Source organism: Palaemon carinicauda, chromosome 31, assembly GCF_036898095.1.
Source record: "Palaemon carinicauda isolate YSFRI2023 chromosome 31, ASM3689809v2, whole genome shotgun sequence".
NCBI lineage: Eukaryota > Metazoa > Arthropoda > Malacostraca > Decapoda > Palaemonidae > Palaemon > Palaemon carinicauda.
Genome location: NC_090755.1, coordinates 28,910,284 through 28,937,799, shown reverse-complemented (window position 1 = coordinate 28,937,799; position 27,516 = coordinate 28,910,284). Strand labels below are relative to the sequence as shown.

Here is a 27,516-nt window from a genome sequence, read left to right as displayed (position 1 = left end):
GAGAACGGGTGTAAGAAATGAGTTAGCAGCTAGAGTGGATATGAATGTGTTGAGGTGGTTTGGCCATGTTGAGAGAATGGAAAATGGCTGTCTGCTAAAGAAGGTGATGAATGCAAGAGTTGATGGGAGAAGTACAAGAGGAATGCCAAGGTTTGGGTGGATGGATGGAGTGAAGGAAGCTATGGGTGATAGGAGGATAGATGTGAGCGAGGCAAGAGAGCGTGCTAGAAATAGGAATGAATGGCGAGCGATTGTGACGAAGTTCTGGTAGGCCCTGCTGCTGCCTCCGATGCCTTAGATGACTGCGGAGGTAGCACCAGTAGGGGATTCAGCATTATGAAGCTTCATCTGTGGTGGATAATGTGGGAGGGTGGGCTGTGACACCCTAGCAGTACCAGCTGAACTCGGTTGAGTCCCTTGTTAGTCTGGGAGGAACGTAGAGAGTAGAGGTCCCCTTTTTGTTTTTGTTTCTTTGTTGATGTCGGCTACCCCCCAAATTGGGGGAAGTGCCTTGGTATATGTATGTATGTATGTGTTATTAATTGCTAAGCTACAACCCTAGTTGGAAAAAAACAGATTCTATAATCCCAGGGGCTTCAACAGGGAAAATAGCCCAGTGAGGAAATGAAACAAGGAAAATAAAATATTTTAAGAACAGTAACAACATTAAAATGAATATTTCCTACATAAACTATATAAACTTTAACGAAACAAGAAGAAGAGAAAAATGGTAGAATAGTGTGCCCGAGTGTACCCTCAAGCAAGAGAACTCTAACCCAAGACAGTGGAAGACCATGGTACAAAGGCAATGGCACTATCCAAGACTAGAGAACAATGGTTTTAGAAAAGAAATGTATATGCCATCAGGATTTGAATTTGGCTTTTGATTGTCTGACTTATTTAGTTAAAACTGTTCCAGCTGGGCTTTTAAAACTGTAGCAGCCTTTGTGTGCTTTGTAATTAAGAGAAGAGAACTATTATGTGCCTCAATGGTTGGAACAGTCTCTGGGATGCAGAAATAATAATTGATTTCTTTTCCTATTTTGGCTCCTATTTTTAATGTCTATATGACTAAGTAATTTCTCTAGAAGGTACCAGGAATCCAAGTAATGCTTTGAGGTTACTTTCTATGAATACCCAGGTTTCCAACTGTAGGCCAATTACTTCAGCAACCTTAGAATTGTCGACGAGTAATTCCTTTCCTCAGAAGTAGAACATCGGGATTTTACTCTAGAACAATTGCTTGCTGGAATCTGAGATCTTACTGGAGAAATTTATGAAGGTCCTTCCCTGCAAATCCCAGTAGGAGAAAGACTTCCCCACTTTTATCTCGTTTGGGAGAGTTCGTTCCAGTCCGTGGCTACTATTTGTATTCAAAGAATTGTTATGGACTCCTTTAGAATGCAATTCTCTTTTGTCAAAGAACCAATCCCATTTTCAAGTTACTGTATCTAACAAATACAGTAAATGAACAGATATCGAAAATAGACATTGTCAAACTTGGTGTACCATTTAGCTGCTTTCAGAAGACTTTAAAGAAAGATTTCTGCACAAAATTTAAGGAATATAGCAGCACTTCTAATATCATGAACCCTAACCTTGATGGATTTTATTAGACTTGGATTATTTCTTTATAAGCTACTGTGACCAAATTTTAACAAGTAAAGAGTGTATTTTTTGTTCAGATGACAATTTAGAATTGTAATCTCTAAAATAGATTAGGAACACTACCCCTGTTTGTAATTTTGTCCGAATAATACTGAACAGTTCTTACGAGACAAAAATTTTTATTTTCTGATATAATGCTCGTATCTCTTTTCTTTGATAGAAAAAAAAAAACTAAAAGAGGAACCGTTTCCATTATCATTCCCAAATATAAAATCATCTGAGTTGGAACCATAAGTGCCTTCTTAAATAGACCAGGTTCCCAATGGGTTATTCCTAGTTTCCAAAGCTTCATGGGATTGGAGACCAGTTGCAGAGGTCTTGACCCTCTCCAACTTTATAGTTCTTCAAAAGTTTTCTAAGGAAACTCCCTCAACAGTTCTGGAGTTGATAAAGTAAGATTGGATGTTTACAATAGACTTTCAGAGGCCTCTTTTTACAACCTATTCATTTCAAATGTAAAAATACCTTAGTTTTGTCAATGAGTCAAGGTTTACCAATTCGAGTTCCTGTTTTGGTCTCAGGATAGTTTCTCGAGTGTTCACCACCCCCATTTCAAAATAGTAAAGGGTTCTGGGGCCATGAATTTTTATACCCAGACAATTGGCTGTTTTTGAGTCATTAATGTATTTTGGATAAACAAGTATAGTTGCTCAGGTTACAGGAACAGTTGGGAACCTGGTCTATTCAAGAAGACACTTCTGGTTCCAACTCAGAAGGTTTTATATTCGGGATTGATAATGGCAACAGACCCTATTTTTAGTTTTATTCTATCAAAGAAAAGGATTCAGTCACACTTACACAAGCAAGTTTACAGCAGCATTGGTTCATGTCTACAATTTGCAAGCAGAAATAAGATATAAATGATTTAATGCCATAGGAATGCAAAGATGATACAATTACAAATAGATGGTAAAAAATAACTTTTTCCCATGTTATTTTGCCATATCGTTTCATCATATACTTAAAAGTGAAAACATCTAAATTACTTTGTCACACCACGAAACCTGTAATTATTATTATCATTAGTATTAATAGCTAAGCTACAACCCTAGTTGGAAAAGCAAGATGTTATAAGCGTAAGGGCTCTAGCAAGGAAAAATAGCCCAGTGAGGAAAGAAAATAAGGAAATAAATAAACAATATAAGAAGTATTGAACAAATAACATGAAATAAAAACATCATCATCAAAACATATTTCATTTATAAACTATAAAAAACTTATGTCTACCTGTTCAACTTTTACAACAAGTTTGAACTTTTGAAGTTCTACTGATTCAGCTCCCGGATTAGGAAGATCATTCCACAACTTGGTCACAGCTGGAATAAAACTTGTAGAGTACTGTGTAGTATTGAGTCTCATGATAGAGAAGCCCTGGCTAATAGGATTAACTACATACCTAATGTTACAAACAGGATGGAACTGTCCGGGAAGATCTGAATGTAAAGGATGGTCCTGATTATAAAATAATCTTATGCAACATACATAATGAACTAATTGAATGATGGTGCCACTTAATATCTAGATCAGAAATAAGAAATTTAATAGACTGTAAGTTCCTCTCCAACAAATTAAGATGAGAATCAGCAGCTGAAGACTAGACAGCAGAACAATACTCGAAACAAAGTGAAAGAATTAATACACTTAAAAATAAATTAATCACCAAAAATCTTAAAATACTTCTCTCAATAAGCCAATTTTTTGTGCAATTGAAGAATACACAGACCTAATGTGTTTCTCAAAAGTAAATTTTCTATTGAGAATCACACCAAAAAATTTAAAAGTCATACAAAGGTAAAGAAACATTATCAATGCTGAGATCCGGATGTTGAGGAGCCACTGTCCTTGACCTACTTATAATCATACTTTGAGTTTTGTTAGGATTCAACTACATATCCCAGAATTTGCACCATGCTCTAATTTTAGCTAGATCTCTATGAAGGGATTCAGCAACCCCAGATCTACATTCCGGAGATGGAATTGATGCAAAGAGTAGCATCATGTGCATATGCAACAAGCTTGTTTTCTAGGCCAAACCCCATGTCATGTGTATATAGTATGAAAAGTAATGGGCCAAGAACACTACCCTGAGGAACACCAGATATCACATTCCTATACTCAATATGGTGCCCATCAACAACAACTCTTTGCAATCTATTACTTGAAAATTCAGACATGATGCTAATTAACAACCCACCCACTCCCAACTGTTTGAGTATGAAAAGAAGGGCCTCATTATTAACACGGTCAAAGGCAGGACTAAAATCAAGGCCAATCATACGAACTTCCTGAGCATAATCAAGGGATTTCGATACAGCATTGGAGATTGTAAGAAGGGCATCACATACTCCAAGGCCTTTACAAAAACTAAATTGCAAACTAGGGAACAGATGATTACCTTCAGCAAACCTATTTAGATGCTTTGCCAAAAGACATTAAAAATTTTAGCTAATATGGGAGTTATGGAAATTGGGCAGTAATAAGTTGGACTTGAGCTACTACAAATGCAGTTACATAGTAGAGTAACATTACCAATTCTCCAACAAGGGCTAAAAGCTTCTCTTCTTGCTAACTTGAGCAAAATAACAGATAACTTTGGAACTAAGAAATCTGCAGTCTTTATAAAAAACAAAGGAAAAATACCATTTGGATCTACACCTTCATAAGCATTAAGGTCCATCAACAGAGCTTTAATTTCACAAGATTGAAAAGCTAAACTAGTTGGGTTAGCCTCAGGAAAACAGGAATGAGGAAGTTCGAATTTCTCATTACTCTGCTTACTGTCTGACACATCAGCAAAAAAGGGTCACCTTTTCCTTTGGACAGTGAGTGACGAGCCATTTGGTTTAAGTAGAGGAGGAACTGTTGCATCTACACCAAAGAGTGCAGATTTAAGGGTAGTTCACCACTTGTGTTCCTGTGTTTTACCAGAAAGGGTTTCTTGTATGGTTAAATTGTATTCCTTTTCAGTTGAAACATAAACTCGCTGAGCAAAAGCTCTTGAGTATAGTTATTCCAGGTCAAATCTGATCTGTTACCCTGTCAAAGATGATAGGCGTCCTTCTTCTCCTTATAAGCACATCTACAATCATCCTTGAACCATGGTATACCCTTCTCTCGGTATCTTAGCACACACGAAGAGATACGCCTATCAATTATGTTGACCAGGTTCTCATTCAAAGGGACAACAGGATCAGCATTACTATACAATTGTGACCAGTTCAAGGCCAAGATATCATGCAAAATTCCATTCCAGTCTGCTTGAGATTTAATATAAATCTTACGTGAGTATGATACATCAGGGACAGGCTGCTCAGTCTTTACTACTAATGAAATCAATGCATGATCAGATGTCCCAGCTGGAGAACCAACCTTACTTGTTCTAACACCAGGAGAGTCTGTTTATATGAGGTCCAAACAGTTACCAGACCTGTGAGTAGCTTCTCTTATGATTTGCTCACAGCATGATTCAGAGGTAAAGTCTAAAACTCTTAAGCCATGGTGATCGGTAGGGGAACAGAATTTAACCACGCCCTATGGTTAGCATTGAAATCACCATCAAAGAAAAGAGAGGCCTTTCTATCATCTCCATGTATCTTAGTCATAATGGTAAGAAGACAATCAAAGATAGAATCATCCATGTCTGGATTCAGGTAGATCGAACACAAATAGAAGTTGTTATGCCTACCACAAACTTTTATTACCTGAATCTCATGACATCGACATTCATAGCAGGACTTCTGAGAAGCAAGGTATTCAGTCTTGATATACACCGCCATTCCCCTGGGCCTAGGGATAACATTGTGTTTCAACATTATTGGCTTCTTAAAACCAGTTTTAAGGAGATCAGATGAGTGCCTAACATTTGAAACCAAAGTTTCTGAGCACAAAAGAACATCATACTGTCTGGATGCAACTGTGAGCTCTTGATCATTTTCATGAAGTCCACGAATACTGCAATACAGTAGATAGCATTGACAAAATCTAGGATGTACTGGTCCTGAATTTTGCCCAATGTCTCCAGACAGTATTAGAATTAATGGTAATAAAAAGATACATCATACTTTAAAACTAAATTAACAAGAATGTTCACAAAAACAATATGTACAGAAATATAAATAAAGTGATTGATCAAACCCATAAAGACTATAGAAAAAGTTGGAAAAACTGGTCAACAGTCCCTTGAACTGTCAACTTGATCAACAACCATTGAAACATTCATTCACTGTCTTGGGTTAGGGTTCTTTTACCGTCTTTGGTTAGAGTTCTCTTGCTTGAGGGTACACTTGAGCACACTATTCTATCTTATTTTTTTTTTTCCTCTTGTGTTTTTGAAATGGTGTGTTGGGCAGATTTAATAGAAAGGCCATGGATGCCTCTTGGTTTATCAAGAGGTTGTTTTTTCCTTATCCGATTCTTTTTCTTTTCAAAACCATCCTTACTGTCCTCCCTTCAGTTGATGTAGCTATCCTGGAGGGTATTTTGCCTTGCATGGTGTGTCGGCTGAAGGGAGGACAGTAAGGATAATTTTGAAAAGAAAAAGAATCAGATAAGGAAAAGACAACCTCTTGATAAACCACCAGGCATCCATGGCCTTTCTATTAAGTCTGCCCAACACACCTTTTAAAAAAAAAAGAGGAAAAAAATAAGCTAGAATAGTGTGCTTGAGTGTACCCTCAAGCAAGAGAACTCTAACCCAAGACAGTGAAAGAACATGGTACAGAGGCCATGGCACTACCCAAGACTAGAGAACAATGGTTTGATTTGGGAGTGTCCTCTTAGAAGAGCTGCTTTCCATAGCTAAAGTCTCTCTTCTACCTTCACCAAGAGGAAAGTAGCCACCGAACAATTACAGTACAGTAATTAGCCCCTTGAACAAAGAGGAATTGTTTGGTAATTTCAGTGTTGTCAGGTGTATGAGGAAAGATGAGAATGTGTAAAGAATAGGCCAGACTATTCGATATATGTGAAGGCAAAGAAAAAATGAGTGGTAACTAGAGAGAGGGATCCAGTCTAGTACTGTCTGGCAAGTCAAAGGATTCAATGACTCTGTAGCGGTAGTATCTCAATGGGTCGTCCATCGTTGCCATAGAGTCAGACATATGGAGATATACTGTGAAATGCACACATATATATATAGCTCTCTCTCTCTCTCTCTCTCTCTCTCTCTCTCTCTCTCTCTCTCTCTCTCTCTCTCTCTCTCTCTCTCTCTCTCTCTCTCTGTGTTTATCACGAAAGCTCAGCTTTAGGTCTTAGGGCGATTTTTAGTGATGTGTTCTTATAACATTTTTGGGTTTAGTCAAATAATATTATTTGTATGGAACTCCCGTGTTGTTCATATTGCTTCTTTAGAAATTTGGTTAAATTTTCACTTGCCTGTGAAATTTAAAAGAATTCTAAATATTCACATTTTCTTTCCATTCAATAAATACAGGTGCTCATTAAGATGTATATCCTGGATTTGTTAGCAGTTACTGTGTGAACTGTTCAAGAGACTTGTTTCTGGTAGATCATGATCCACATTCCCTTTGTGTATATTGTTGGGGCCAATACTGTGACTTGGATAACCGTTGGGAAGAGTGTATTTCTCTCACGGTTCCTCTCATGGAAAAGTACATTTCAATGGTTGCTGATCAAGTTGACAGTCCAAGGGACAAAAGGGAACTTGCTTTTTGTTCAGGCAAAAATCCAGGGAAGTCTAGGCAACTTGATTATAGCTTGGATGACAACAATGACACACGACCTTTAGACAATTCACATAATCTTCCAATTGTTTATAGCGATGAGCTTCATAAGCTCTTGGCATCACTAGGTTTCTTTGTTAAAGTTCAGAAGTCAAGTGCATCCTCTCTAAAAAAGGGTAATTCTGGTACGACCCCCCCCCATTTTGTCAAACCTAAACTAACTACCCCATTTTAGTCTAGTCTTAAGAGTTTCTTTCAGTAAAGTCTCAGAAAATTCACTTGTACAGTACAGATTTGAAAGCCTCTCAAAGAGCCTCAAATTCTTTACTTGCTTTAGAATCTTTTGCTACTAAATCCTTGCAATGCCACAATTGTAGTCACTCAATTAAACAACACTATTGTGAGGCAGAAGACCGAGTCGATAGTCTGGATCTTAATAACCCTCCACTTGCTAAATTAAGCGCTCCTAAGCAACCTCGTATTACTTATGGATGGCTTGGCATATTGTATGATTCCCTTAAAGTCTGATGGGGAAAACAAAGTTTCAACTATAGTCGATCATTTTCATCATGTTTCAGTTGAATCTGCTCTGTTCACTTGTAAGCTCAGCCACTAGCTCATCACAGGTTAACTAGCTGGGCAAATCTAGATGCTAGTACATCTACTGCAAAAACTATTCCTCTGCACACCTGCACAGCAGTGGTATTCGACTGATTCTCCTTCGGTTCAACATGTAGCGCAGGAATGTGAAGAGGAATAAAGCACAGCACCAGCCTGGAAAATGAGGAATTATCTCCTTTTCAAACCTTTCGTAAACTAAGTTGTAAGAAATACCTGAATAAGTTAAGGGAAGTTTAGAAACTTCTTATTCTTCCAAATTTGTAGAAGTGTCTGCTTCAAAGACTTTATTTCCCATAGTTTTTCAACTTAGTGGTGGATACAATCAATAGATTGTTGTCTCGTATTCAATAAAAGACCAGCAATTCCAGTTCTTATTGAGTACTTAAGCCTACTATACACAGAGATGTGCTGAGTTTTATAAGTATTGAAAATGTTTATTTGTAATTTAAAGAATTTTCAATTGTAGCTACAGGACCTTAAAGTTATTTAAACAAGTAAATAGGAAAAAATATGGCGTTCCGTATTTCAAAATGATTTTAGAGATGTTTTGTTAGCAATAAACTAGACTACACGTGTCTATAGAATGTTAATAATTTTGATTATTTTATGGCTATAAATGACCTATATTTCCTTCACTGGTGACCATCCTCCACCAGTGTGGGGAAGTCAGCAATATAGATATCTTGGGAGGTTCATAGAAATAAACAATTTTAATAATGAAATAAATTTTTATGCTCAATTGATGAACTTATACATGGCCACCTATTTCTCCTGTCAAGAGGATAGGGAATAGTTTTAACAGAAAAGACAAAGGACCTGTGGCTTTAACAAACTGTCAGTGGTTGCTATTAACTTCTAGAATATCTCATTAATTTCCTAGAGCCATAAGTCTATTGAAAGGAAAGAAAACTGAAAATGTTTTAGTTTTAGGGGTAAATATAGACAAAACTGAGCTCCCAGAGAAAAGCAATATAAACATCAGGTGAGTATAGAAATAAATTTTACTATGAAAATTCCATTATTAGGGAAGATTTTAGTGCATACATAGTATTCCTATTTTGTGATTGCCTATATCGGTGTTTTTTTCTTTACAATCCCATCAATCATAACTGGTCAACATCCGCTGTCTCAAATGTCCCAAGAATCAAAACCTTTTTTTTTTCTTTTTTTTTTACACAAAATAAGGAAAAAGTTCAGGCATGCACCACCTTGAAGCACAAGTAAGAACCAGCCACTATATTAACTATTCTTATACTTCATTTACATTTTTCCCTTTACAGTAGTAATTCATAATTTATTTGAAATAGCCCCTTAGTATTTACTTCTGTATTTTACTAAAGTCATTTTAAAAATGTGATGATCTGAACTTTTCAGTTTATTGAATATATTGGTAAATGCTCCACAAAATCTTCTTTTGTTCTTAAAAGTTTTTCCAAGCTGCCATACAGACGACTCCATTGTTTGTTTTTGGAGCTTGTGAGGAAGAGAATGCTTCCGATAGTATCTACTAAGAAATGCATGAGAATCATATGCGCTGTTGGGCAGGTACACCTGTCAGAGGTTCATCATCTGTTGGTCTATCATCTACTTCAGATTGATAGGTTTAGAATTAAATGACTAGTTGTCAGAAATGTATGACTGCTCCCTTTGTCATTTCTTCCCTGCTCTTGGTCTTGGGCACAGAGGATGGTTTTCTTTTCTGTCTAGTAAAAACCATTCTTCGTTACTTGTGGAGAACCAAGGCCCTTTCTATTGTAGCAACAATTTCAGATTTTTTCAATCCATATGTTAGAGAAAAAGCAATAATCGAATACTGTTTTATCATATTGGTTATGATAAGTTATCCTGAGAGTGTATAAGGATGTATCAGATGATACAATGCAACTGATGAAATGGAGCCCACAAGAGTCCTCTTCCATGTGCATAAAATGGATGTATCTTATCATGACCACAAAAGTCCTTTTCCACGTGCATGAAATAGATAATGGTATATCTTTTGAATGCTGATACTGTATCTGGCTATGCCAGTCTACTTTTCTAAATCTTACCCAAGAGATTTAACAATTAAATGGTGTGACAACCTCAGTGGGTGGAAAATTGCAGCAGGCCAAGTTTTATCTTTGGAAGAAAAAGTTTGAGTGTCTTCACCTTCATCCCTTCTTTTATGCCATGCAGGAGACATATTTTGAGGTTACTAGCTTTTAGGGCACATTTCACATGAATGCTACATCTCATAGGAATTTTCAGTAATGTTCCTGAAGGTTAACAGTACAAGCACCTTTTGTTACTCTATTTGGGTTTTACACACTAATTAGTAAACTTCTGAGATAACCAAGCATTGGTTTCTTACGCTGTCTCTCAAGTGCTCTCCAGATTCCTGCAGGTTCTTGTACACAACTTGGAATGTTTGGGACCCCTGCCTGCCTCCTAAATTCCTATTTGAAATAGTTATAATGATTGATTTATGAGGAAGCAAAATTTTCTTTTGTACAAAATACTCTTTTTCTATCTTGCAAATCCATCAGTCATAATTTTAGTTTCCTTTCCCCAGACCCTGTTTCTTACTTGCCTTGTAGTCAGACAAAATGGACTGTGAATAGGTAGTTGATTCTTACCTGTGATTTTAGGTGGCTTATGCATGGACAATTTTTCATTTGTTTAATAGACAAAGGGGCATTGAAGATTACAAATTGATGGATTTTTATGAAAATTTATTTTTGATTATGAAAGCATAGCATTTATCTTGAATAGTAAAGTGTTTTAAATCTAAGTAGTTTACCCAGTAATTTATTTACTGTAATATATTTGAAATTCTTAATTGATAAGTGTTCTCAACATTCTTTTAAGAAGTTATTTTCCTGTACTTTCCCCATTGTTCCCCATCGTGAAAACCTTAAAAAAATTATGGTATGGAATGATGTAGATAGATCCAAGTTCATTCTCTGATGTATGATACAAAAAAGAATATACAGTATACATATAAATGTATTAGCAGTAAAGGATTTGAGGACTTTCATTCCTCTTATTTCACATATTTTAGTGATTTTTATATGAAAATTTAATAATCACCAAACATAACTCACTCTCTCACTCGTCATTAGTCTTAAGCTTGTGTACACAAGTTAGACTGACAGGAAAGGATATGATGATGTATATGGCTACGACATATTTTGTCATGAGAGGAAAAATAAACTTGGAAATATTATATATCTTTTTACAATTTGAATTTCAGCATTTGGTAGCATGGATTGCCAGCCAGTAGGTGGAAGTGTACCTCCCCTCTCAACTCAAGAAGAGGTGCAGGCTATGTTTGGAAAAAATCGTGGTATCCAAGGTCATCAGAATTCTTGTTACTTAGATGCTACCCTCTTTAGTATGTTTGCATTTACAAGGTAGGTAAATATATTCATTTCCTTTAATTAGTGAAAAAAGTCATAACATCCATATAAATAGATTATACTTTGCATGTTTGATGGCTTTAGAAAATTTCATGGGAACAGTGAATTTGGATGGTGAGATGTTTTTGTTTGTAATCTTAAGTGGTTTATCTTGGTTATCAGGAAATTATATTTATTTTTCTCAACAGTGTTTTTGACAACCTACTGTTCCGTCCCCCTACTCCACATGATATAAAAGAATATAATGAAGTTCAAAGAGTGCTACGTGAAGAAATAGTTAATCCCCTTCGTGCTAATCTCTTTGTGCGTGCTGATAGAATAATGAAGTTGCGTACTATGTTAGATCATCTCTCATCTGTTCGGGGCCTTACAACAGAAGAAAAAGGTGATGTATTTTTTCATTAAGTTTGCTACACATTTAAAGCCTTTATTCAATGATATAGGGTGTAATATTCTCTTTTTTGCTGAGAAATATTTAGCTTATTTTGTGGTTGAAAGCCTACCGCATGTATATTAGATTGTTATTGATTTGTCGTAGAGAATATGTTATATGTTTAATTTCATCTTATCACTTTCGCAAATTTAGCCATGATAATTTTCCTTAACTGTAAGTGCTTATTGTATACCTTACTTTTCAATATTAAACTTAGCCGGTGATTATATAAGCTGCAGCTCTGCTGCCCGACAGAAAAACTCTACGGTCAAAATACGCCAGCGATCGCTATGCAGGAGGGGGTGTACATCAACAGCGCCATCTGTCGAGCAGGTACTTAGTACTCCATGTAAACAAAGAACCAATTTTCTCTCTGTCGTGCCACCGGCAAGACCTACTAAATTCGCTGTTGCTTACTGGATTGGTTTTCACAGATTTTGGTGAAGTACACATTTCTAGTTATTAGCTTTCGCTTTGCAGAGGTTATCTTCAATACATCCTTGCATTCTTTTATTGATTTTTGGATTATTTGTTGACGACTTGGATAGATTTTGAATTCCCCTTTGACTAATTCAAGATGGCTGACCCTTCTCAAGTCCCTAAATACAGAAAGTGTAGTGCTAGGGACTGTTCAAGGCGTCTTCCGAAGGCCTCTATCGATCCGCACACCGTTTGTTCCAATTGTCGGGATAAAACCTGTCAATTGGAAGATCGATGTGAGGAATGCGTTGGGCTTTCGGAATTCGATTTTCTCAAATTCCTGAAATATTCACGTAGGCTAGAGAGAGATAGAGTCAGGAGAAGTTCATCTCGCTCCGTTGATATTTCCTCTCCTCATGCCCCACAACCTATTCCTTCCCCTGTAGTGGTTGCTCCTGATCCCCCTTCTAGCACTCAACAACCTTCGATGGCAGATATGATGCGTGCCATCCAGGCTCTGGGTGAGAGAGTCGAGTCATTGGCGAGTGACCGTAACCAACTCATGGCAGACGTCAAGGAGTTGAAGGGTAAGAGTGCAGTGGGTAGTGACAAAGTGAGTGGTAGTGTTGTGGAAAGTGTTAGTGTTGCGCTTGAGGGTGCGTCTGTTCGTGCCTGTCGTCCTCCCAGTCCGGGACCTCTTGCAAGCTCCCAAGCCCAGGGGAGAAGCAATGTCGTACGACCAAAGGGTTCGACAGGCTTTAATCAGCGGACAGACGTTCCCTCCGTGGTTTCGGACGTATCTTACCAAGATCGCTCCACCCACAAGAAGACGAGAGAGCCCATTTATTCCTCGTCTGCGGAAGATGTTTCTCGGAAGAAACAATGGACCAAGGTCTCACGGCCTCTTAAACGCAAGTCGGTCCCTTCCGCGCAAGTCCAACGGCCCAGCTGTAGCCACTGGGTCAGTTCGGACTCGCTGCAGTCTTCCGATGACTGCACACCTCCTAAGAGAGGCAAAGCGGTACCGCAACAGGCAGTAACACCGTCTGTTGCCGCACCTGCTACTGTAGACCCTAAGTGGTCTTTGCTGCAGACCATGCAGACGCAGTTAACATCATTAATGCAGGACTTTCGTGCGGAGAAGGTTGACGCTGCACCACCCGTTAGCCTACAACCAACCACGGTTGTGCGTCCAGTGGACGCTGAGGCTACCTTCTCCCGCACTCCAGCTGTGAGAGTCCCGCCACCCATGCGCAGTGTACCCTGCCAGCCGCATGTTGACGTTCAGCGACGCACGGAACCCTCCGTTGACGTTCGAGTTACAACAACAACCTAAGTTGTTTTGTTTTGATGCGGTGCGTCAACCTCCGCAACCCAGTGTGGTTACCGCTACTCGCCCACAGCAGACTAGACAGTCAGGAGTAGACGCTTGGCGCCCCCGCGCTGCTATGGTTGTTGCCAGCTCACAGACTGGCCAACAGTTCCATGACGTTGCGTCCAGTGCAGTCACGCATGCACCCGTGCTGCCGGACTCAGCTGACCAGCCAATTCCTACTCCTTTGCCGCTTCCTCCTCAGTATTCAGACGATGGACTCTCTGATGATGACGACGCTGCACACTTTGACGACCCGCATACGGACATCGAGGAACCCAAGACCACGCCTCCCTCCTTGGACTTTAGGAAGGTTCTTGCACTGTTCAAGGAGATGTATCCTGATCAGTTTGTTTCTGCAGCCCCACGCTCTCCTCCATCTGAGTTCGCTTTAGGCACGCAGTCATCCGCGCCTGCCTTTACGAAGCTCGTCCTCGCCCGCTCGTCTAAGAGAGCTTTAAGAGTGTTGGGAGATTGGATGCAGTCCAAAAAGCACCTTGGGAAGACAGCATTCTTGTTTCCCCCTGCGAAACTCGCTTCCAGATCGAGCGTCTGGTATGCCACGGGAGAAGTTCTCGGCTTGGGAGTTCCTGCCTCTGCCCAGGGCGACTTCTCAAGTCTAGTAGACTCTCCCCGCAGGCTAGCCATGAGACGCTCCAAGATTTGTTGGACTCCTTCAGACTTAGACCATCTGATGAAAGGAGTGTTCAGAGCCTTCGAGGTTTTTAACTTTTTGGATTGGTGTTTGGGAGCGTTGAGCAGGAAGACCTCCCCTTCTGACAAGGAAACTTCCATGCTCATTATGTCCTGCATGGACAAGGCCATACGGGACGGTTCCAGTGAGCTTGCGGCTTCGTTCGTTTCCGGGGTCCTCAAGAAACGGGAAAACCTTTGCTCCTCCTTGTCAGCTGGAGTAACACAATGTCAGAGATCGGAACTTATGTTTGCTCCTCTCTCAAAGTGCCTTTTCCCAGAGGAGTTGATCAAGGAGATTGCTGCCTCCTTGATTAAAAAAGACACGCATGACCTGGTTGCGTCATCTGCCCGCAAAGCCACCCCTTTGCCTACCGTGTCTAGACCCAGGATGGACACTCCAGCGTCCAGATTTATTCCGCCCTTTCGTGGCAGAGCCTCCAGCAGAGGAGGTGCTCGTGCCGAAGGGAGACGTGGGATTAAGAAGAAAGGTACCAAGTCCTTTAAAGGCAGAGTCTGACTGCCACCTTCTTCAGACAGCAGTGGGAGCCAGACTCAAGAACTACTGGCAGTCCTGGGAGAACAGGGGCGCAGATGCACAATCTGTGAAGTTGCTCAGAGAAGGGTACAAGATCCCGTTTATGCGCAAGCCCCCTCTAGCAACGTCTCCCATCGACCTCTCTCCCAGGTACAGAGAGGAGGACAAGAGACTAGCTTTGAAGCAAGAGGTGTCTCTCTTACTAGAAAAGGGAGCGGTAGTCAAAGTCCGGGACCATCAATCCCCGGGCTTCTACAACCGTCTCTTCTTAGTGGTAAAGAAGACAGGAGGGTGGAGACCGGTGCTAGACGTCAGTGCTCTGAATGTCTTTGTCACAAAGCAGACGTTCGCCATGGAGACGACAAAGTCTGTTCTAGCAGCGGTCAGGAAGGAAGACTGGATGGTCTCTTTAGACCTAAAGGACGCTTACTTTCACGTCCCCATCCACCCAGATTCCCAACCTTTTCTAAGGTTCGTTTTCGGGAAGGTTGTCTACCAATTTCAAGCCCTGTGCTTTGGCCTAAGCACGGCGCCTCTTGTCTTTACGAAACTGATGAGGAATATTGCCAAATTCCTGCATTTAGCGGACATCAGAGCCTCCCTCTATTTGGACGACTGGCTTCTAAGAGCTTCTTCCAGTCGTCGCTGTCTGGAGAATCTAAAGTGGACTCTAGATCTGACCAAGGAATTGGGTCTCCTGGTCAATATGGAAAAGTCCCAACTGGTCCCATCCCAAACTATAGTGTACTTATGGATGGAGATTCACAGTCAAGCTTTTCGGGCTTTTCCGTCGGCCCCCAGAACAAGTCAAGCCCAAGGATGCATCCAGAACATGCTAAAGAAGGACCGATGTTCAGTCAGACAGTGGATGAGTCTGATAGGGACGCTTTCATCCCTGGACCAGTTCATTGCGTTAGGGAGACTGCACCTCCGTCCCCTTCAATTTCACCTAGCTGTTCACTGGAGAAAGGACAAGACGCTAGAAGCGGTCTCGATCCCCATTTCCGAGAAGATGAAGTCATCACTGACTTGGTGGAAGGACAACATCTACCTCAGAGAGGGTCTGCCCCTGGCTGTTCAGACCCCCAACCACGTTCTCTTCTCGGACGCATCGGACACGGGCTGGGGTGCGACATTAGACGGTCGGGAATGCTCGGGAAGTTGGAACTCGAATCAAAGAGCGTTACATATCAACTGCAAGGAGCTACTGGCAGTTCATCTGGCCTTGAAAAGCTTCAAGTCTCTCCTTCTAGGCAAGGTGGTGGAGGTGAACTCAGACAACACCACGGCCTTGGCGTACATCTCCAAGCAAGGAGGGACCCATTCTATGACGTTGTACGAGATTGCAAGGGACCTCCTCACCTGGTCAAGAGATCTAAACCTGTCTCTAGTAACGAGGTTCATTCAAGGCAACATGAATGTCATGGCGGACTGCCTCAGTCGGAAGGGTCAAATCATCCCAACAGAATGGACCCTACACAAGAATGTGTGCAAGAGACTATGGGCCACATGGGGCCAACCTACCATAGATCTCTTTGCAACCTCGATGACCAAGAGGCTCCCAAATTATTGCTCGCCAATCCCGGACCCAGCAGCAGTTCATATAGATGCTTTTCTACTGGATTGGTCCCATCTAGACCTTTATGCATTCCCCCCGTTCAAGATTGTCAACAAGGTACTGCAGAAGTTCGCCTCTCACGAAGGGACAAGGTTGACGTTAGTTGCTCCCCTCTGGCCCGCGAGAGAATGGTTCACCGAGGTACTTCAATGGCTGGTGACGTTCCCAGAACACTTCCTCTAAGAGTGGACCTTCTACGTCAGCCACACGTAAAGAAGGTACACCCAAGCCTCCACGCTCTTCGTCTGACTGCCTTCAGACTATCGAAAGACTCTCGAGAGCTAGAGGCTTTTCGAAGGAGGCAGCCAGGGCGATTGCTAGAGCAAGGAGGACATCCACTCTTAGAGTCTACCAGTCGAAGTGGGAAGTCTTCCGAAGCTGGTGCAAGTCGGTATCAGTATCCTCAACCAGTACCTCTGTAACCCAAATAGCTGACTTCCTATTATACCTGAGGAAGGAAAGATCTCTTTCAGCTCCCACGATCAAAGGTTACAGAAGCATGTTGGCAGCAGTCTTCCGTCACAGAGGCTTAGATCTTTCTAACAACAAAGATCTACAGGACCTCCTTAAGTCTTTTGAGACCTCGAAGGAGCGTCGTTTGGCCACACCAGGTTGGAATTTAGACGTGGTACTAAGATTCCTTATGTCAGAAAGGTTCGAGCCACTACAATCAGCCTCCTTTAAAGATCTCACTTTAAAGACTCTTTTCCTCGTCTGCTTAGCAACAGCTAAAAGAGTCGGTGAGATACACGCCTTCAGCAGGAACATCGGATTTTCATCTGAAATGGCTACTTGTTCTTTACAGCTTGGTTTTCTAGCCAAAAACGAACTACCTTCTCGTCCTTGGCCGAAATCGTTCGATATTCCAAGCCTTTCTAATTTGGTTGGAAATGAACTAGAAAGAGTCTTATGCCCTGTTAGAGCTCTTAAGTTCTATTTAAGACGAACTAAACCTTTACGAGGACAGTCAGAAGCTTTATGGTGTGCTATTAAGAAACCTTCTTTACCTATGTCAAAGAATGCAGTTTCCTATTATATCAGACTGTTGATACGAGAAGCTCATTCCCATCTGAATGAGGAAGACCATGCTTTGCTGAAGGTAAGGACACATGAAGTTAGAGCTGTCGCAACTTCAGTGGCCTTTAAACAAAATAGATCTCTGCAGAGTATAATGGACGCAACCTATTGGAGAAGCAAGTCAGTGTTCGCGTCTTTTTATCTTAAAGATGTCCAGTCTCTTTACGAGAACTGCTACACCCTGGGACCATTCGTAGCAGCGAGTGCAGTAGTGGGTGAGGGCTCAACCACTACATTCCCCTAATTCCATAACCTTTTTAATCTTTCTCTTGAAATGTTTTTATTGTTGTTTTTTGGGTTGTCCGGAAGGCTAAGAAGCCTTTCGCATCCTGGTTGATTTGGCGGGTGGTCAAATTCTTTTCTTGAGAAGCGCCTAGATTAGAGGTTTTGATGAGGTCCTTTAGTATGGGTTGCAACCCTTGATACTTCAGCTCCTAGGAGTCGCTCAGCATCCTAAGAGGATCGCGAGGCTCAGTAAGGAAGACGTACTTAAAAAGGCAGAGTAATTGTTCAAGTCGACTTCCTTACCAGGTACTTATTTATTTTATGTTTGTTATTTTGAATAACTGCTAAAATGAAATACAAAATACTTAGCTCATAATAATGTAAACATGTAATGCTGGTCTCTACCCACCCCCCTGGGTGTGATTCAGCTTATATAATCACCGGCTAAGTTTAATATTGAAAAATGTTATTTTTATTAATAAAATAAATTTTTGAATATACTTACCCGGTGATTATATATTAAAGGACCCTCCCTTCCTCCCCAATAGAGACCCAGTGGACCGAGGAGAAAATTGGTTCTTTGTTTACATGGAGTACTAAGTACCTGCTCGACAGATGGCGCTGTTGATGTACACCCCCTCCTGCATAGCGATCGCTGGCGTATTTTGACCGTAGAGTTTTTCTGTCGGGCAGCAGAGCTGCAGCTTATATAATCACCGGGTAAGTATATTCAAAAATTTATTTTATTAATAAAAATAACATATTTTTTAAAGCTTTCCATCCTATTTTGAACTCTAAAGCTCTTTTATTTTAAGCAGCTTAAAAGTAGGCATGATTAAGTAAGTTATCAGAATGCAAATTCCTTAAACAAGTTATTAGTATACAATTGTCTTCCACTGTAATAAGTTTGTTCTGGCACTATATACAAACCTTCCATTCTTTATGTAGGAATATTATTCGGCGATAGCACTGTTAAACAAGCGTCACTTTTTATTTCAGCTCGGTGGTGTATAGTCTTCTTACTCCCATGTTAAAATCAAATAAAATATTCCAATAACTGGGCTAAAAAGTTAAAACTTTCCCAATAACTGGCCTAAAAAGCTAGAAATTTCCCTCACAACTTTTCTTTTCGGGTCTGTCTGCCCGTGCGGATTATTAACCATGCGGGTTTGTCCCGGCAATGAAGGGCACCGTTGCGGCACTTTCATGAGAGTAGAAGAGATTGATCCTCAAGGTCTCTACTCTGCGTGTAGGGGTCACTCCTGCACACAGGAGTCTCTATGTCAGGTTTGTTGGGAGTGGTCGACCTCCCAGTGGATGATGTTTAACAGGGGCGGGAAGAAGAAGAAGGCTAAGAGGGATTCTTTCTATTTGGGGGTCATCCTGGAAAGGGAAGAAACCTTGCCATCTTGACTCTGCCTAGTCAGCTTCCCCTGGGGGTCAGTCAAGCACGAGTGGTGTCCATTTAACTCCAGGACAACCCTATGCTCCTGGGGGCCTCTGTTGCTTTCCCTAGCAAAGCAGCACCAGCCGCCCCCATAAGGGAGTCACTTTCTGATGACACTGTGCGTTCGCTGTAGCTTCCCTGGGGCTCATGTGTTCCCCATGCAAGGAAAGGGCACAGGAGCTCTTGCGGTTGGGTGCACAACGGGAACAGACATATCCCCAGGGGTTGATTCCCATCTTCCCCCTCGAGACTCTGTAGGTCAAGAACTGAAAAAGTCTCATGTGCATGCGACCGTCTTGACTTCAGCAGCTGTTCTCCCCAACGTCCACTCTGCTTCGGCAGGCGGGTATGAGCTGTTGCTGACAAGTACTCCTCGGAGTGACTTGTGGGGATCCCTCCGGGGTGAACCCTGGGACTAGCTTTGGCCATGTTCCAAGGGCAGTTCATGACGTAGATGATATAATGTCTGGGTTTACTCAGACGTAGGGGAAGCGCATTGAACTTCCTGGAGGACTGCCTCCTGGTGTCGGGCAACCTCATTACTTTCTCTCATTGCCTGAGTGAGTACCAGAAACCACTAGTGAAAAGAATAGATGAGCCTTTCGCTCTTGCTGTGGTCACTTTTTTTCTTGCTATTTATAGTGCTAGTGAAAGTAGAGGTTTCCTCATCATGCCTAAAAGCAAAAGAAGAATCCTATCTGAGTACAGTATAGGGAAAAGACAGTCCTTGTAAGACTATACTAAGTAACAAAGCAGGAGGTGGCACCTTCTGATACCCTCACCTTGAGTGAGTAATACTCCCTTGTGATGTGGGGGAGTGTGACTTAGGCATTTAAAGTAATTGAGAATAGTTTTTAATTATCATTGACAATGGAAATAGTATTTAATGGTGATATTGTGATATGTTTCTTCATATTCTTGTAGCAAAACTTTGAGGGTCAATATCTCAGCTTCAAAGTTATTGACATCCAAAACTACTATTCTCCATCATTTACAAAGATATTTAAATTCTAAAGACATCGTTGAAAAGGGAGATAAGAATATAATAATTTGGTGGAAGGAATTTAAATTGTAAGGTTATTTGAAATTTTGCATAATTTTCAAATTTGAATATGAATATTAAAATGAAAAAAGCGAAGATAAAGAAAATTCCTCCAAGCAATATTTCCACACACTCATTAGCATTATTCATAGCAATTAATATTTAAGTCAATACAGTACCGTACAAGTAGTTGTCGACTTACGACATATGCGACTCATGACGATTCGACTTCACGACTACTGTATTTTTTTCCAGGGTGATAATGTCACAAGTATATTTGAAATAGTACGCTAAGAGGTCAAATATTTCCTTGGAAATAATTTACTTTATTGTATAAAAATAAACTGATTTTTCTTGGTAATTTATTATTTTTCTTTAATGATAACATGCAGTATCCATTTTCAGTAAAAAGTAGATTAAGAAAAATTCTAATATCTGTCGAGTTCATATCATATGTCTGGTGACGTCATTTTACTGTCGGAAAACGACCCGTCAATATAGTGATTGACTCCCATTATCGAAATATCAAGTAACGATACAAAGTATTCCGTGGGTCTGTATCGGTTGTCATGAGTAATACGTAACGTAAATTTGACTCTACGCTAGTTTTATTTAATCTCTGATAATAGATCGATATTTATCTAAAGAAAGTACACTAATAGGACAAATATTTTCTTGACAATAATATATTTCCTTTTACATTATGAAAATGAAATACTTTAGCTTGGTGAATATTTTCTTTCATTTGCATAAAATGAAAAAGAAAATGGATTTACATATTTTGCAAGTCATTCTTTGTAGAGTTTACGTTAGGTGTCTTGTGATGTCATATTTCTGGCGGAAGCACGTTGGCAAACCAAATGATTTCCTTTCTACGTGTTACTGAGTAATCTTATTACAGAATTCCCATCATCGAAATACCGAGTAACGATATCAAGTGTTTTAGTGGTCTTTGTCATTAGCTACGAGAATAGTACATCTTACCTTAAATTTAAGAAAAGAACTCTGATGACATATTTCTGGCGGAAGGCGAGTGGCAAAGCAAGTGATTTCCTTCTGATGCGTTACTATTCCTATAATCGAAACATCGAAAAATGATACAAATAATTTCTCTCACAGAGAGAGAGAGAGAGAGAGAGAGAGAGAGAGAGAGAGAGAGAGAGAGAGAGAGAGAGAGAGAGAGAGAGAGAGAGTGTGTGTGTGTGTGTGTGTGTTAGTGGTCTTTGTCATGAGAATAGTACAACTGACCATAAATTTAAGAAAAAAAAGTCTGATGACGTCATATTTCTGGCAGAAGGCAAGTGGCAAAGCAAGTGATTTCCTTTTGATGCGTTACTATTCCTATAATCGAAACATCCAATAATGATACAAAGAATATCTCACACACACACACTGAGGGAGAGAGCGTATTCTTTTTATAACTAATAACAAGGTCGATAAATGAACTGTAATGAAAATGTGATACCCTCTAACATATGGGGACTGATGTAGTATTCATTATGAAGAGATTTCAAATATTAAGAAAATTCCATAACTCATTGTTATTTGTACTGTATGTATGCATAATCCCAATACAGCAGTATGACCTTGAGATTAGCTGATGCCAACTGAAAGTAAATCGAAAGCAATTGTTGATTATTGAAATACTCAAGAAATTGAAAAATAGAATATAAACATGCTTTTATAAACTACAATTAAAGGCAATAATGTCTAATGAAATATGAAGGCTTAATATTGAACTAAACATTAAATACTGTATGAAGCTTTAAAAATTAACTACCCGTATGCGATTGCGAGAGCAAGCACACATACACACAGACAGAGCTAGAACGATTTCTCGTGATACCTAATAATAATAGCTAAAATGAACTGTATGGAAACTGATTTCTTGTAACATATTGGCGCTTATGTAATAATCATCATGAAGATATTTCAAATAAGTTAAGAAATTATATAAAAATATGCCATTCGTATGTACGCCATACTTTGATACGGTAGCTAATGGGACTTTTAGATCAGCTGATCATAACCAAAGGTAAACAAAATATTAAGTAATTCTTGATTGGTAAAATGCTTCCAAAATTGAAATATAGAATACAAAAATGGATTAATAAGGCACATGATATGCTATGAAAAAGAAAATGAAATAGTAATCAACAGTAATGAATATTTATAAAATATGAACGAGATGATTGCCGAATTCTGACACATGATAATAAATCTACCGAAACTTCACTTTTTGAGTTCAACATACGTCGAAATCAACATAAGAGGCGCCTTTCGGCCCCTATCTGTCATAAATTTTTTTGAATTTTTATTCATAAAAGAAATAATTTTTGTATGATTCCAATAAAATTTATACAGAATCACCAGAGTAACAATATAGCCTATATAACATATGTTGAAATTATAGAAATCCAAAGATATTTAACGATATTGGCTTTAATAGCGGACGATCCCTTAAGCGGGTAGTAGGTTGGCCAGGGTACCAGCTGCCCGATGAGATACTACCACTAGAGAGGTATTGGATCCTTTGACTGACCAGACAGTAATGCATTGGATCCCTCTCTCTGGTTACGGCTTATTTTTTCTTTGCCTACACTTTCACAGAATAGTCTGGCCTATTCTTTACATATTCTCGCCTTTCCTCATACACCTGACAACAATGAGATACTAAACACTTCTTCACCCAAGGAGCTAATTACTGTACTGCAATTGTTCAGTGTACTTTCCTCTTGGTAAGGGTAGAAGAGAGACTTTAGCTATGGTAAGCAGCTCTTCTAGGAGAAGGACACTCCAAAATTAAACCATTGTTCTCTAGTCTTGGGTAGTGCCATAGCCTCTGTACCATGGTCTTCCACTGTCTTGGGTTGGAGTTCTCTTGCTTGAGGGTACACTGGGGCACACTATTCTATCTTATTATTTTTTTTTCTTCCTCTTGTTTTTTTGAAGTGGTGTGTTGGACAGGCTTAATAGAAGGGCCACGGATGCCTGGTGGTTTACCAAGAGGTTGTCTTTTCCTTTTCTGATTCTTTTTCTTCTCAAAACCATCCTTACTGTCCTCCCTTCAGTTGAAGTGGCTATCCTGGAGGGTATTTAGCCTTGCATGGTGTTTTGGCTCCTCCATGTTGACCAGTTTTTCCAACTTTTTACTATAGTCTATGGGTTTCATCAATCACTTTATAATTCTGTACTTATTGTTTTTGTTATAATTCTTGTTAATCTAGTTTTTAAGTATGATGTCTCTTTTTTTATTTCTATTAATTCTTATGCTGTCTGGAGACATTGAGCGAAATCCGGGACCAGTACGTCCTAGATTTCGTCAATGTCGTCTTCTGTATTGTAATATTCGTGGTCTTCATGCAAATATTCAAGACCTTACAGTTGCGTCCAGACAGTATGATATTCTTTTGTGGTCAGAAACTCTGGTTTCTAATACACTGGAACCTTAACATACTATTGCCCTAATATACAAATGTTTTGAGATACAACAGAAAATTTTTGAAAATATATGCTTTGATATACAGTACAACGAAATATTTGAGATACGATTTTGCGATGTGATAGTTCTATAGGCGACTGATAGATGGCTTCGGTCTGTTTGTTTGTTGTTGCTGCATCCTTAACACTTTGTTGTGTAGTTTGTTGTATTTATGCCTATTTTTCGTGTTATTTTGTATATTTTATTATTTACCATGGGTCCCAAAGCTAAAGACAAAGCAGGTGATAAGAAAAAACCCAAGAATTTTATCTCAAAAATGCAATAATACTTCCAAAACGGAATAGAATATTTAGTGAGAGAGAGAAATACGAATGATCTCTCTCTCTCTCTCTCTCTCTCTCTCTCTCTCTCTCTCTCTCTCTCTCTCTCTCTCTCTGTAATAAATGAAATCAATGAAATCTTTTTTTTTCTTTGCTAAATCTCTTTTGACGCTGTATAATCAAGCACCACAGAGCTAAAAACTATAAAATATCGTGCATCGGAGGTAGCAGCAAGTCTTATTAATAAGGGAATTATTTGATCTGAAAATTGAGGTTGACGACGGACTAGGCAGGGTTGATCAGCTGATATGAATGTGAACAATGCATGAGATTATAATTCGCTATGTTTTTAATTATAAATACGATACTAAAATGTGAATATTAAATGCAACATTATCGGATACAGTTAAGTAAAACGCCAGTGAGAAATAAGGACAAAACAAAATGACAAAGAGACGAGACAGGGGGAGGCAGTAGCGTGCATGCATGTGTTCAGATTGTCTGGACCTTGCGGTAGCACATTCCCTAAGCTAAATCTACGCTAAATCAAATAAATTAGCGAAATCAATGAATTTGGGACATGCGAGAAGGAATGAAAAATAGGAATGGGAATTCGTGAAATGAGGGATAAGAAGGCGTTTAGAATGATTAATTAAATAAAAATTACGAATGAATGCTAGAAAAGTGAAGATGAATAAAATCGCAAAAAATAAAGAACCCAAAGAGTCAGGAAAGTGAGGCCAAAAAGGCCAGACATGAAGGTGATGATGAGTAAGTGTTTCCGTAATTAAAAAAAAAAATACAGTGATACCTCTGGATACGAAAGTTTCTGCTTACGAAAAATTCAGGATGCGAAAAGTGATTCGAAGATTTTTATGCCCCAGGATACGGATAAAATTTCAGGATACGAAAACCTTACGAGATCCTAACTCTTCGCCGAGAGTAATTTTAAAAAGCGCGCGCCGCCTGACTTTGAACTTGGGTAGACTCACTTACAGCCTCCCGCTCACCCATTGGTTATCTCCCTACTCAGACGCTAGCTGACGCCATAAGATCCTGCTTTCCTATTGGTCGGCAACTATCCCAGCTTGCCTACGCACGGGCGTTCATCTCTCTCTCTCTCTTTTCGTTCCGACCGCGGTATCGTTAACAGACATTGTGTTGTGTGCTTTCGCTTGTTTGACTTAGTGTTAATATATAGTACATTCGTACGCCACGTGTTATCGTTAATAAACATTCGTTACTGTGCACTGTACTGTATTAGTGTTTACTATACATAGACTGTATATAACGTTACGTAGTGTATTATATTACGTATTTCTGTAGCCATGGGTCCCAAGAATGTTGCCGAAGGAAAGAAGAAGACGACGATGCTCTCGATGGAGACGAAACTTGAAATCGTGAAAAAGTACGAGTCTGGCATGCGTTTAAGTGCGATCGCCAAGGAGTATGGCCGGAATCCGTCTACGATAGGCACCATCCTGAAGCAGAAGGCGGCCATCAAAGCAGCAACACCATCTAAGGGCGTCACTATTTTCTCCAACAAGAGAACGCACGTGCATGACGAGATGGAGAGGCTGCTTCTTGTGTGGATCAAGGACAAAGAGATCTCAGGAGACACCATCACTGAGACTACAATTTGCCAGAAGGCCTCCGCCATTTTCGGTAATCTCGTGCGTGCTCAGGCCGAAGAAGGAGCAGGAGAAGGAACATCCCAGCAGGAACCCCCAGAGTTCAAGGCTTCTCGTGGGTGGTTCGAGAAGTTCAAGAAAAGGACTGGCATCCATTCAGTGGTACGGCATGGGGAGGCAGCCAGCTCGGACACGAAGGCCGCCGAAGCCTTTGTTAAAACGTTCGACGAGTTGACTCTGCAGGAAGGCTACAGTTCGCAGCAAGTTTTCAATTGCGACGAAACTGGGCTTTTCTGGAAGAAAATGCCTCGTCGGACGTTCATCACGGCGGAGGAGAAGAGGCTACCCGGACATAAGCCTATGAAGGACAGGCTTACCCTTGCTTTTTGTGCAAACGCCAGTGGGGACTGCAAGATAAAGCCCCTGCTGGTGTACCATTCAGAAAATCCCCGAGCCTTCAAAGCCCACAAAGTCATTAAGGAGAACCTTCCCGTGATGTGGAAGGCGAATGCAAAAGCCTGGGTAATGAGGCAACTGTTCATTGATTGGGTGAATGTCTGCTTCGGTCCGACTGTCCGAAAATATTTGGAAGAAAAGCGCCTCCCTATGAAATGTCTGCTGGTGTTGGACAATGCTCCAGCTCACCCTCCTGGCCTCGAGGAATATCTTCTGGCCGAGTATTCCTTCATAAAGGTCCTGTATCTACCGCCTAACACCACCCCTCTCCTCCAGCCCATGGACCAGCAAGTTATTTCTAATTTTAAAAAATTGTACACGAAGCATCTCTTCAAGAGATGTTTCCAAGTCACAGAGAGTACAAACCTCACTCTGCGTGAATTTTGGAAAGATCACTTCAACATCGCGATATGCCTCAAACTCATCGATCTCGCTTGGCAGGAAGTTTCTAGGCGTACCCTAAACTCATCTTGGAGGAAGCTGTGGCCTGATGCTGTCTCTGCACGAGACTTCGAGGGGTTCGGGAAGCCTGGAGGAGAAGCCGAGATCGTTGACGATCCTGAACCAATTCAGCAGTCTGAGCTGGCTGACATCGTACATCTTGGTACATCCATGGGGCTGGAAGTTAGCGCGGAAGATATCGATGAACTTATCGAGGAGCACCACGAGGAGTTGACGACGGACGACTTGAAGGAGTTGGAGACGATGCAAGTGAGTGATGTTCAAGAGCAGTTCTCTAGCGGTGATGAGGAGGATGTTGCACCATTGAAAACGGCAGACATCAAGGAAATTCTTGCATGTTTCCATAAAATGGCAGACTACGTCGAAAAGGAACATCCAGAAAAAGTTTATACCAACCGTGCGCTTGAATACTGCAATGACGTTTGCCTAACGCATTTTAGAAATGTGTTGAAAAGTAGGCAGAAACAAGCTTCAATGTATAGTTTCTTATTAAAGAGGCCAGCGGTATTAGTAGGCCAAGACGAAGGTGAAAGTAAAGAAAAGAAACAGAAAAAAGAAAGTGATGAAGAAGTAGAAGGTGAAAGTAAAGAAAAGAAACAGAAAAAAGAAAGTGATGAAGAAGTAGAAGAGATTTAGAAAATAAGAAAAACGTAAAGTTATAAAAAAGCAAAAAAAAAAAGATTCAATTTTAAGTTTTGTTACCGTTAAGTGTTAAAGTAATTTTTTCTTTCATTTTATAGTTTTCCATACGTAATGTTAAGTGTTAATTATTTCTGCCATTTTTTTATTTCGTAAAGTTTAAGTGTTAATGTGTTAAGTGTGTAAATTACTGTACGTAGTCTGTCACTTGTTACGTTTTCTGCCTTATGCCATCCTCCTCTGCCGCGACTTCGCTATCGGACATCGTCTCAATCAAAAGGTAAGTTTCAACTTTTTTGTTACACTAATTCACTGTAACCTTTTTTTCAGAGT

The 27,516-nt window shown here is 40.1% G+C and overlaps 1 protein-coding gene across 4 annotated transcripts in view; it reads left to right on the top strand.

The window, feature by feature from the left end:
• CYLD (ubiquitin carboxyl-terminal hydrolase CYLD) overlaps positions 1-27,516 on the top strand; it is a 239,003-nt gene that overhangs the window by 139,628 nt on the left and 71,859 nt on the right. For all 4 annotated transcript variants that reach the window (XM_068355082.1, XM_068355080.1, XM_068355081.1 and 1 more), the window contains 2 exons: positions 11,203-11,362; positions 11,557-11,753. In XM_068355082.1, coding sequence (XP_068211183.1) covers positions 11,203-11,362; positions 11,557-11,753 — 357 coding nt within the window. The remainder of the gene's footprint in view (positions 1-11,202; positions 11,363-11,556; positions 11,754-27,516) is intronic.